At 51.0% G+C, this 12,645-nt stretch overlaps 1 protein-coding gene across 1 annotated transcript in view; it reads left to right on the top strand.

Annotated features, from left to right (window-relative positions):
- Window positions 1-12,645, top strand: part of MYO18B (myosin XVIIIB) — a 221,992-nt gene that overhangs the window by 92,121 nt on the left and 117,226 nt on the right. Inside the window, exons 23-24 of the mRNA XM_079941940.1 lie at window positions 667-810; window positions 2,309-2,398. Coding sequence (XP_079798066.1) covers window positions 667-810; window positions 2,309-2,398 — 234 coding nt within the window. The remainder of the gene's footprint in view (window positions 1-666; window positions 811-2,308; window positions 2,399-12,645) is intronic.

The raw sequence follows: 12,645 nt of genomic DNA, 5'->3' as shown, positions 1-12,645 counted from the left end.
GAGCCTTGGCTGTTGTGATGGTGGCAAAGGGAAAGGACCTCTGGCTTCTTAGTCAGCTTGATTCCCACCTATGGTAAGAATGCACTAGGTCAGCGGTTCTCAAAGTGTGGTGCCCGGACCTGCATTGTGAGTAATGCAGGTTCTCGGGCCCCACCCCAGACTCACTGAATCCGACCCTCTGGGGTAGAGCCCAGCCGTCTGTGTTTTAACAAGCGTTCCAGGAGATTCCGATGCACACTGAAGAGTGGGAAGCATGGAATTTGTGTTTAAATGGGCTTAAAATAATATCCCTTCCTTAAATATCAACTAGCGACATAATCGTGGCCACTGTGTCTCGCGGGCAGCGTCAGGGACTTCTGAGGATAGTTTTTGCCTTGCACGGTGACTTTTGAGCCTGATCCCCATGTAAGAGGTGACCCTGTTGTTTTATATAATATTTTCTACTCCTTGTCCTATTATTATTATTATTAGGTTATGCAAGATTAAACTGTGGCCTAATATTGATGCCAGGAGCCTGACTCCATGAAAGGAAGGTTGTTTTTTTTTTAAGTTTACCCAATCCCTTCCACTAGGATAAACCCATTTCCTGTACCCCCTTTGCCACCCTCTGCCTCCTTCAACTGGGCTGGGAAAGGCCCTTCAGTTTCCACTCTCCCTCCCCTGCAGATTCACCGGCTGGCTGCCCAGTGCATCCAGAAGAATGTGGCTGTGTTCTTGGCGGTCAAGGACTGGCCGTGGTGGCAGCTCCTGGGTTCCCTTCGGCCCCTGCTGAGTGCCACCATCGGGGAGGAGCAGCTCCGCGCCAAGGAGGTGGGTGCACGGGGCAGGCAGGGCGCCTCCCTCCGCCCCGCCCCTTAGTGTTTGCATCCAGACCCAGTGCCCCACCCCTTGAAATCCTTCATCTGGGAATGCTCCGCCAACAGCCCTCGCTGCCCCCTTGCAGATATCCCTCTGCTCCCTTCGACACAGACCTCCCTCCACCATGTGGCCAGCTCCTCTGTGGGCTAGTGGGTGCTGGTCAGAGGCGCCATCACCACCCCGGGGGCGTGCAAACGCTCGCTTACTGCTCATCCGGGAGACTCAAGGGGAGAGTGTTTGAGTCCTTTATCTTCTTATCTCTCAGGGGGCGCTCCCCTTACTCTCCCTTCTACCCCTATTAGCACCCACCTGTTATAGATAACTGCTCTGATTGGTTTCTGATTTATCCTGCCTGTTGGTCCTTTTTGCAAAAATTAGCAAATACAGGCATTTCTCAGAGATAGTGCAGGTTCAGTTCCAGACCACCGAGATAAAGTGGGTATCACGGTAAAGTGAGTCACGTGAATTTGGTGGCTTCCCAGAGCCTACAAAAGTTGACACTATACTTTAGTCTATTAAGTGTGCAATAGCATTCTGTCTAAAAAAACAGCGTACGTACCTTAATTGAAAAATAATGCTGTTGGAAAAAATGCACCAATAGACTTGCTCAACACAGGGTTGCCACCAACCTTCAATTTGTAAAAAAATGCAATGTCTGCAAAGTGCAATAAAGCCCAGCTCAATGAAACAAAGTATGCCTGTACACACACACACACACACACACACACACACACACACACACACACACACTCTAAACTAATGGTTCCTTTCTTTTTTACACAAAAGGTAGCATACTATGTTTTCTTCTGCAACTTGCATTTTTCACTTCAAAATATATTTTAAGAATCATGGCATGTCTATTGTTTTGGATTTTCTTTTAAAAAATGTTTTAACTGAAGTATATTGGACCTGCAACATTGTGAATTTAAGCTGTGCAACATGTTAATGTGATACATTTATATATCGTCACATGGTTCCCATTTTTAAAGAAGTCTTCCTTGTTCTCGTTTCATGGCCACATAGGCCTCCTTGGTGTGTGTGTTTCATGGTTCACTCCACCAGCCTTCAGTGCGTGGGCATTTCAGTTGCTCCTGATGGTGGTATTGTAAACCTCATGCTGACCCACTGGCCAAAAAGTGATAATTAGGGAAGACGAAGAGCTGAGCACCCGTCTCACTCGGGCGTGCCCAGTCTCAGGATAAGTGGCGGTCCTGTTCTGAGTATTTGCATTCAGCCCCTAGACTGGGGTGGTATAGACCAGACTTGCGTGAGCAGAGCCATTGATATTCAGAAATGGTCAAAGAAAACATCCCTCGTAGGAACTTGGCATCTGGGTGTCATCACAGATAGGCTGCTGACTTGCCTACTTCGTTCCCTGGCCACTCTTTATGTACGTGGAACCTATACCTCCAGTGCGGAATGGCTTCTGTTAAGGTGTTTGCTTTTGTAGGCGGAGCTTACAGCGCTGAGACAGAAGCTAGAAAAGTCAGAGAGGTCTCGGAATGATCTGCGGCAGAACACAGACCTTCTGGAGAGCAAGGTAGCCCCATCCCTCCTGTGTGGGGTCCCTGTGCGGGGGGAGGTCTGCTGATGGAGAAGGTGATGAGGATGAGCCTGGCGTTGTGCTAAGTGCCTTCGGGCCTCCTCAGAGTAACCCCGTGAAGTGCATGCTGTTACTGTCCTCGTTTTACAGAGGACGAAACTGAGGCTCTGGGATATTAGGTACCTTCCCCAGGCCACACAACCAGCAAGTATAGAGCTGAGATTCAAACCCATGTCATTTGGCCCCAAAGGGAAGAATTTCTTCAATAAGTCACAAAAGCACAAATCACAGGGGGAAAATGATCACTGGGACCCCAGTAAAGTAATCAACTTCTGATGGTCAGAGCATAAAATGGAGACACACCACATACTGGGAGATGAAATCTGCAACACATATAATTGATAAAGAGTAACCAGGATATGTAAAGAATTTCCTCAAATCAACTGGAAAAAAGGCAAACACTCCAGTTTAAAAAAAATGGGCAAAAATTAGGAATTGGCAGTTCCCAGGAGCAAGAGTTCTGATGATCAGGAATTCAGATGGCCAATAAACTCGTGAAAAGATGAGCAACTAACTAGCAATCAGGAAATGGGAATTAACACAATAGGTGTCATTTCACGCTTCAGATGGGCAAAATCCAGAGGTCTGATGTAGCCAAGTGCTGGCAGGGGCGTAGCGGCAGGAGCTCATGCTGCTGGGGGGAGAGTAAATTGATCTCATGGCTCTTGAACAATCTAGCATTATCTCTGAAAGATGAAGCTGCCTGTACCCTGTGGCCCAGCAATTCCACTTCTAGGTGCACATGCAGGAGAAGCTCTCTCACCTAAATGAAAAGACAAGAAGCTTATAGCAGCAACATTTGTCGTGTTGAAGAAATGTGAACACCCAAAAGGGAGTCTGTTGACAGAACGCATGAACACATTTTGTTACACTAAAAACTCAGTTGCCAAAGTGAAAATGGATAAAGAGGCAGCAAACTATGGCCCGCAGGGCAGATCCATGTCACCACCTGTTCTTTGTAGTTTTATGGGCACACGGCCACGCCCATTCATCTGTGCCTAGTCTGGCTGCTTTCGTGCTACAAAGGCAGAGTTGAGCAGTTGTGACAGACTGTATGACCTGCAGAGATTAAAAATATTTACTATCTGGCTCTTTATAGAAGACGTTTCGTGACCCTTCAACCAGAGATACATGAACCAACATGGATTGCCCTCGGAAACAAAATGCTGAAGGAAAAGGATTAATTTACAAAAGAATGCCTAAAATGTGTTACAGTACATATCAGTTTTTAAAATGAGCACAACAATACCATACAGTGATTGGGGAATATAGCTAAGTAGTTATGGTGTAAAGGCATTCATGGGAATAATAATGCCAGATTCTGCATAGTGGCCGACTCTGGGGGATGGAAGGGACACGTGACTGGGGAAGGTTGGGCTGGGGTGTGTGTGACTGCAGGCCGGGGTTTTCTCTGTTTGGCTGGGGATCGAGTTCGTGGGCTGGGGATGAAGACGTGAACCGGATGGCCCTGCCCCCAAGGAGACGATCTCAGATTACAGACCCCTACACGTCTTCATTCCGTATAATGTGGGGGCGCGGTCAGTGAGCTGTGGGGAGACCAGGAAAGAGCTCTCCAAGGAAAACTTGCCATCCCATTCAGCTCTCGGGGCCGGATGAGGGTGAGGAGAGGAAGGCGTGTGTCTGAGGCACAGAATTAAAAGGGGCACCAAAAAACTCAGCGAGATAAATAATATTTAATGCAGTATCTTTTAAGAGGTGAATTGAATGCAAAAAATCCAGGATTGGGCTTCCCTGGTGGCGCAGTGGTTGAGAGTCCGCCTGCCGACGATGCAGGGGACGTGGGTTTGTGCCCCGGTCCGGGAAGATCCCACATGCCGCGGGGCGGCTGCGCCCGTGAGCCATGGCCGCTGAGCCTGCGTGTCCGGAGCCTGTGCTCCGCAACGGGAGAGGCCACCACAGTGAGAGGCCCGCGAACCGCAAAAAAAAAAAAAAAAAAGAAAAAAATCCAGGATGAGCAGAATATCAGAATTTTAAATAAATGCAGGGTTTACGGGCCAAGATTAGGGTGAGGCAAGTGACGAACTCTGCACAGTGGGATCCTGTCTTGATTCTTTATTTAAAAGTTTGATATTTTAGTCATCACAGATTTTTGGCATTAATTTTGATTTTCTTAAAGATTGCATTAACGTTTTTAGTTTATCTTGATTTCTGAGGTTTTCGGTGCTCCCTTCAATTTTGCACCCTAGTTGAATGCTTCGCTGCCTTTCTTCAGGAAGCCCTGGGTACCTCACAGGCTTCTGGTGGAGTTCAGGTGGAGCTGATTTATTCCCATGTTCATCACATACTGTGAGCATCTCCCGTGTGGCAGACATTCAACTGGACCGACCCCTTGGATACAACCAGGGACAAAGCAAAGTCCCTGTCCTCACAAAGTCTCCAGGCCAATAGAGGGAGACAGATCACAAGTAAATAAACACGCAAACTAGTTTCAGATGGTGGAGTGCTGCAGGTATTAAGCAGAGCGAGGTGACAGTGGAGGGAGGTCGAGTGGGGGCCAGTATTTCCTGAGTGGTCAGGGAAGACTTCTGTGGACTGAGATATTTGAATGTAGATCTGAACGATTTGCTGTACCCGTTTCTGTGCAGATCTGGAGGAAGGGTAGAAACAGCAAGTGCAAAGGTCCTGAAGCAACATGAGATAAAGCTCAGTCCAGAGCAAAGCTAGAGCGTTCTCTGCCGGCGAGGCTGTGATGTTGTCATTACTGGTAATATTGCTTGGTTTGGTTGGTGGCTAATGGGGACTGAAATTAGATTCACCATCAAGCCAACATAACTCAACCTTCGCTCTACGTTCGCAGCCTGAGTTGAGCCTCGCTGGCTCACGTGGGGCATGGAATGAAGTTGGGGTGGGGGGCTGTCTCTTTTCCACCCTTCTCATCCTCCCCGTGATTGTGTCCACTCTCCCCACCAAGGGTCCTCTGTCTGCTCAATCCACACCCACTCCCATGGTCAGGCAAGAGGCAGGGGCCCCTGGAAGGGAGAGTCACGTCTGCACACAGAGTTAGGAGAAGCTGGGCGGGCGGGGCTGCTGCGCCATGAGCCGGTGCCCCTCTCGTGGACGAGACTGTGAGGCGGAGACGAAACGACAACTGAGAGCGCCTTACGTTCTCCATCGAGGCTCCAGAGGGCCAGTGGCCTGACCTCTCTTGCCGGAAGTAGCCATGAGTAGAGCAGCAGAAGCAAAAAATCGGAGCTCTGTGGGCTGGTGGGGAATATCGGTGACTTCCCGGTAGAAATTCCTTCCTGCCGAGCTGACACTTGATGCAGTAATTCATCTCGAGCTGTCAGGTTGGACTTGGGAGTTTGCGATGTGTCAGCTGCTGGGGGAGACTTGGAGAGAGGGATGCGGTGAGCATCTTTAGCATCTAGAGCTCCAGCTTACAGGACACTGGGAGGAGAGAGGGAGGGAGCTAGGCTTCTGAGACCGGAACCAAGCATAGACATGTCAGCACCTACGGAATATTCTGTCCAGGCTCTTTTTGTCTTTGTGTCACACACGGTTGAATGCATGGGGCCTTGAAAAAATAAGATAAAAATTTAAAGCTAAGAAAATCAGAGCAAAGGGAACTAAGAGCTGAGTATACAAAACCAGGGAGAGTTAGAATATAGACGTTTACCATTGGCCTCAGACTCACTCTCACCTCACAGCCTTTGCCTGTGCTGTTCCCTCTGCCTGGAGCATTCCTCTCCACCCTCTTCACCTGGTAAATGTCTGATCATCCCTTCTTACTGAGTTCAGGTGGTGCTTCCTCCAAGAAGCCTTCCTTGACCCTCTAAGGGTGGGTTAGGCCCCCACTATATTCTACCCCTGGCCCTGTGCTTCCTTCCCCTCACAGCATTGATCGGTGCAACCTAATCACCTCCTGTGTCCCAGCTAGACTGGGAGAACCCAAGGGCAGGGATGTGTCTTGCTCATCACGTCAGCCCGGCCCCAGGTACAGAATAGACACAGGATGGGTGAGTGGAACCATTCAAAGTGGGCCGAAATTTTGACACTGAGCTTCCTAGCAACCAAAGCAAAGAGGAAAACAGTATATTCCATAGACATGTTGTGCCTAGGTTAAACACACACACACACACACACACACACACACACCTGTTGCTTGAGAAAAAAGTAACTTTTCAGGGTATTGAGATAATCTAGTTATTAGAGAAGTTTCTCTCATGAATCCTCATTAAAAGGGCACCAAGGGCACTATTCACACAGTTAATACAAGAGGGGTGTGTAGGAATGCTTTTGGTAGCATCTCCTTGCAATGCAAGCCAAGGGTGTGATGCCAGGGCCATAAAGAGAATTCAGCCGGGAGTCAAAGCAGCGCTTTATCCAGGAAGCACATTTAGATGACTGAGTGTTAGGATTTCTTCCTCTTCCTTCTCAAACCCCCCTTTCTGCCGCCTCCTCTTCCTCCTGTTTCTCCTTTCCTCCTGCCTTTTAGACTTAGGTTAAGGTCCAACATACAAAAAAGTGCCCACATCTTAAGTGTACAGCTTAATGAATTTTCACAAAGTGGACACACCAATGCAGCCAGCACCCAGAGTGTGACACAGGTCACTCCCAGCTTCCCTCAGCTTCCCCCCCGGTGCCCCCTTTCAGCCACTACCCTCCACCCGTAACCACCAAACTGACTTCTGACGCTAGAGATTAGTTTTCTCCCTGTTTCTGCACTTTACCTAAATTCATCAAAGATGCCTACTCATTTGTGTCTGGTTTCTTTCATTTGACATCATTTGTGACATTCATCCACCTTGTCATGGGTGATGGTGGATCACTCCCTCCCTTTACTGTAGAGTAGTCCATTATGCACAGAGACCGCTCTCTATCCCTTCTACTCTAAAGGAACATTCAGTTGTTTCTCTTTTTCAACTATAAAGAGCAAGCCTGCTGTGAACATCCTCACACGTGTCTTTTGGTGCACAGGTCGTACACTTCTGTTAGGAATACACCTAGGGATGGAATGGCTGGGTTTTAAGTTGTTTCTGTGTTCAGTTTTTGTAGATGCTGCCCAACAGCTTGCTACCGTGTTTGTGTCGGTTTGCACTTGCACGTGGCCACAGGTGAGCATTCTGCCTGCTCCACGTCCTTACCTGCACTGGGCCTTACCTGCCTTTTTCATTTAGCGATTGTGGTGGGTGTGCACTTGTACAACATTGTGATTTTAATTTGCACCTCTTCACTTGTTTTTGGCTATTTGGTTATCCTCTTTGGCAAAGTGGTCTTTCACGTCTTTTCTGTTGCTTTTCTTGTTAATTTGTAGCAGTTCTTTATATGCCGTGGATATAAGGTCAGTTGCTCAATGTAAGTAGTACACATGCCTTCCACTCTGTGGCTTGCCTTCTCTGATGCAGTAATTTGAAGTGTTTTCTGAAGCCCTGCGTCTCTTCAGACCCACCAGAGGGCGAGGAGGAGGTCAGAGGGCTCCAGGACTCCCAAACCTGCATCCATTACAGTATATGCACTTTTTTGGTTTCATTCTGTTTTTATCGATTCTCAGATGCACATTATTTTCTCCCTTTGTACACCTCTGGACTCAGGATGCATCTTACAATCAATGGCAGCTCAGATTTGGTGAAATGTAGCATGTTGGGGCCCAAGTAAGATTGCTTTCGAAGAAGGGGCTCCGTTTCCCTTCCCTTCCCCCCACCTCCCACCCACGACCTGGGCAAAGCTACTGTTGATTTGTGTTCTTGCTTTTGCACTTTAAAGAGCGTCGGAATGATCCAGAAGAGCTGTTAACCCTGTAGCTTCCCTGGTCCCATCTCTCAAGGCTTTGACCCAGGAGGGAATCTTGGAGGTGGAGGTCCTTCAGTGCTTCTTCACCAAGCCTTGAGGTGACTCTGATGCGGGAGGGTTGTGCTGTGTTAGAGCAGTGGTGAGTGTGTGTCAGAATCCCCGAGAGGACGTGTCAGGATGTAGATCGCTGGATCCCGGCCTTCGAGGTTCTGAGTCGGTGGCTTGGGGTGGCCCTGGAGCTTCTGTGTTTCTAATAAGTTCTCAGGTGATGTTGAACCTGCTGGTCCAGGGATCACACTTTGAGAAACATTAATACGAAGTGTCTCTTCCCACATCTCCTTCCACGCGGTTCTCCTTTCTTGGAAGCGAGTTCCTGTTGACAGTTGGGGAGCAGACGCTCCTTCAGGGCTGTGCCTCCTGAAGACCCCCAGCCCCCTTCACAGCGTCTGCACCCCACCCTCGTCTCAGCAGGGGGAAACAGCCGCAGGACCGTGGCTGAAACATGGTGTTGCCTCATCAGTGGGAACTCCCATTTGACGGGGCTTAGTCAAAAGACAACATTATGGCAAAATGATTTGAGTGCTTCATTTGCGAAGGAGCAGAAGAGAGACGAGGAACCTCTGAGTCGCTGGCTGTAAATCTTCTTCAAGCGTGCAAAATCGGCCTGCATGCCAAGTGGGGTTTTTTATTTTCACAAGGAAGCAGCCAGTCTGGTAGGGAGCCCTTGGCAGGCTGCGGGAGCACGTGGCGGTGCGTGAGAGAGGGGCGGTCTCTTCTCTCTCTGGAATATATCCAGGACCTTATTTACGGCAGAAGACGGAGGCCCATGCGCTCCGATGTCTGGCCTCATTAGCCCAGGAAGTTTCACTTCTGGGTGAGGAATTGCCGAGAGAAGCACCAGGTTGCAGCGGGGACTGGAAACTTAGGGCAGAAGTGCGTTCGCATAGCCCTGAGGGAGGTGGCTGTGATGGCCGTGATGTCCAGCAGCAGCTGACCTCTAGGAGGGGACAGGAAGTGACTTGCTGGGGGTCACGGGCCTTGACCTCAGCCCAGCTCTCCTGACGCCTGGTTCCGTGCTCTGGCACAGCGCTCTGCCTCGGTGGGGACGGGACGTGGTAGCCCCTCGTCCCCAGGAGAATAAAACAGCCTGGTTTCCTACCTGACTCAAGATGTTAGGGTCTCTCGGGCCTTCACTGTGGGCACATGCCGGGGAGGGCATCCTCCCGGCGGACAGCCAGCTGCAGAGGCTCTGCCGACACCGGGTGAGCATGTTTAAAGATGGCCTCAGTGGGGTGAGCCAAAGCCCCACAGAGGAGGGCTCGGCTGGAAAGTCCATTCTGCGTGCCTCTGCTTCCCCAGGTGAAAATGGGGCCCATCATCTCGTCCCTAGCTGCCTTGCAACGCAAATGCAGAAGCGGGGGCTGTACGAGGCGGGGATGATGACAATGACCTGCCCTGGTGCTCTGGGACAGGAGCAGAGGGTCCATCAGGACAGCTGACCTTGTGCCCTTGTGCCCTCATTGCTGCGGGATTATAGGCAAATTCCTCAAGACTCTGAGCCCTTGCGTCACCATGAGTAAGACGGTGACACCATGAGTAGGACGCATTCCTCCGTGTAGGGCTGTGTGAGGAGGGGTCTGTAAAGCAGCCGTCACACTCCCTCTGACGCAGCCCCACTCTGACTAATACACTGTTGATATTTTTTACCTTCCCCCCAGCAAACTGAGTTCCTCAAAGACAATGATACACCTTAGCTATAATACTGCACCCTCCAAGCATTCCGTGGGCATTGAATGAATGAACGGAATAGTGCCGAAGTTAGGAATTAAAGTAACATTTAACGAGCAGTGTGTCTGGGCCAGGTGCTGTGATAAATACTCTACCTGCATCATCTCATTTTGCCTTCAAATCACACTGTGAGGGAGGCGTTAGTACCCCGCGTTCTAGATGAGGAAAGTGAAGCTCGTAGAGGGGAAGTGATTTGCCTGACATCACACAGCCCGTGACTAGCAGAGCTGGGATTGGAACCCAGGTCTGTCTGGGATCCAGGAGGAGCATCTACCCAGACTAGGAATGGGCTCAGGGAGGGCTTCTTGGAGGAGGGGTCTTGAAGGCTGAGCAGGCCCAGCCAGGCCATGGGGTGGGGAGGCATTCCAGGTGGAGGGCAGAGCAAGGGCAGAGCCAGAGAGCAGGGACCTGATCTGGCACCTGCGGTCCTGGCGGTGCCTCATGGAGTGTCTCCTGGAGCGAGGGTGATTATGGCGTGGGGGTCAGGCCATGAAGCTGGGCCGGGTCACAGGGGCTGTGAGAAGCATGTTAGAGGGTTGAGCTCCATCCTGAAGGTCGGGGCCGGACCAAAGAGCATTCTCAGGATGGGATGTGTGGGTGACAGCACCTGAGGGGTTATTATCCTTTTGGGGGGTGCTAGGGTTCCTTGAAGACCCTTTCTAAAGCTCGTGAAAGCCCGTAACTGTCCCTTCTGCCCCCACGGCCAGTCGGCGATGTGTCCATCCCCACGTCCCGCTCAGGAGATGCCCCTCCTCTCGGCACTCTTAAAGCAGCGGCCCATCTCCACCGAAATCCGCTCCTTGGTTTACGCGCATTTATTCGTTCACTCAGCACATGTTCTTTGAGCCCCCAAGAGGCAGTTTGACGGTGTGGTTAGAAGTGAAGGCTCAGGAGCCAGGCTGCCGTAATTCATAGCCCAGCTCTGCCCCTGGCTGGCTGGGTGTCCTTGGCCGTCTGCACCCTGGTGCCTCATCTGCAGTCTGGAGCCGTCAGTGCCTGCCTGTCTGCGTTGCCGTGAGGGTTCTGTGGGTGAGCCTGTGCTGGGCGCGGCGTCAGCGCTGTCTGTGGTGGCGATTGTGACTGAGGTATTACTGTTACTTACGAGCAGGTGGCGGCCCCAGCTGGGAAAAGAAATACAGTGGTGCCTGCACTGGTGTCTGCCTGTGTCTCTGGGGCCCCGGAGACTTGTCCTGAGTCGTCCGTGATGCCTGGGGCAGCTTTCGGGGCAGGTACCGTGAGACCTGCTTAATCTCCTTGACCAGCAGACAGCGGCCCCCCGCCCCCCGCCGCTGGCCTTGCCGTCAGGCTGCCCTTCACCTGTCGATTCATTTTCTCGCCTCTCTCTCTTTTCTCTCTTCTGATTTTTTTTCCATTTTCTGTTTTAGCCACTCAGGTTGATGGGGATGGGGGCTTCCCTTCCACGGGGGGTCCACAAGGCTCCCTTTGGCCGTGGCCCCGTGGAGTGGTTGGGGTCCAGGTCTTATCAGGCCGTTGACCTGCACTCGCCGGCTGTTCCACGTCTGCTCCAGGAGGACGACGATTCCTGCTCTGCTGCCCCCAGGGGCCCAGGGGCAGGGGACTGAGTTGGACAGTGGATGCGGGACAGAGGACCGTCTGGACAGAGGTCCAGCCAGGACCCGGGAGTGAGACCGCCCCGGCGGACTCCCTCTGACACTCATCATCTCTGATTTGAGCACATCGTTTCACCTCTCAGTGCCTGTTTCTTGTCCTGTGCAAAGACCCTCCTCATAAGGCGTCTGTGCCCAGTGCTCAGTAAGCTTATGTCTGTCCTCAGTGGTGGATGAGTGAGCTGCTTCTCATTCAAGGGCTTATTATGAACAAATCCTTTCGGTTAAACTGAAAAGTACAGGAGGAGAGGGAAAGGGTGCTGTTTGCTCTCGACGGGAAAGGTGACTTGGGGTCAGAGGGCCCTTGAGTATAAGAGCCCAGGGCAGGGTTGAGGCAAGACACGTGGGCGCCTCACATGTGGTTTTCTTCTCTCTCCAACTCGACAGTGGAGTCTTTGAGGGCAGGGTGCTTGTATCATGAAGGGCAGGTGACAGTGACAGCCCACGGAACCCCACGTGTGCTCGGCACTTAACATCCTTCAAATCCCCGTTACCCACTGTTGCCGCAAACTGCGCATGGTGTCAGCGTGCAGGATATATTATTTGTTTGTGCAAAATGTCCAGCAGATTAATTCATTTCTGTCCCTCCCTCTCTGGCAGGCCCTTGGAGTCGTTGTCCCTAAGTAGAAAGAGGGTTTCTGATGACTTGGCCAAGTGACGGACCCAGGGAGGCTTCCAGAATAATTGCTGGTTAACTGGTCCTGGAGCAATCCGCAGAGGTCCCTTCTGGCTTTGCAGACCAGCCTCTCCCCTCATTAACTTGGCCTTCATTTTGCACTCACCTAATAGCTCTGGGTGTGGTGCCTACCCCTCACCTCACAGACAGAGCCCCCAGACCCCAAAATGTGTGAAGGGAGAGGGCTTTGTGGGGACAGGGGGAGGTTAGGGGCTACTGTCTCTATTAAAAGCGGCTGTCGTTTGCCCAGGTTGAAAGGACTAATTGTTCTTTTGTTTCCAGACTTGGGGTCTGTGGAACTCAGAATTAATGCATTAAATTAATTTTGTGCTCCCTTTGCT

Source organism: Stenella coeruleoalba (genome assembly GCF_951394435.1).
Source record: "Stenella coeruleoalba genome assembly, chromosome: 14".
Lineage (NCBI taxonomy): Eukaryota > Metazoa > Chordata > Mammalia > Artiodactyla > Delphinidae > Stenella > Stenella coeruleoalba.
This window is presented reverse-complemented; position numbering and strand designations above follow the sequence as displayed.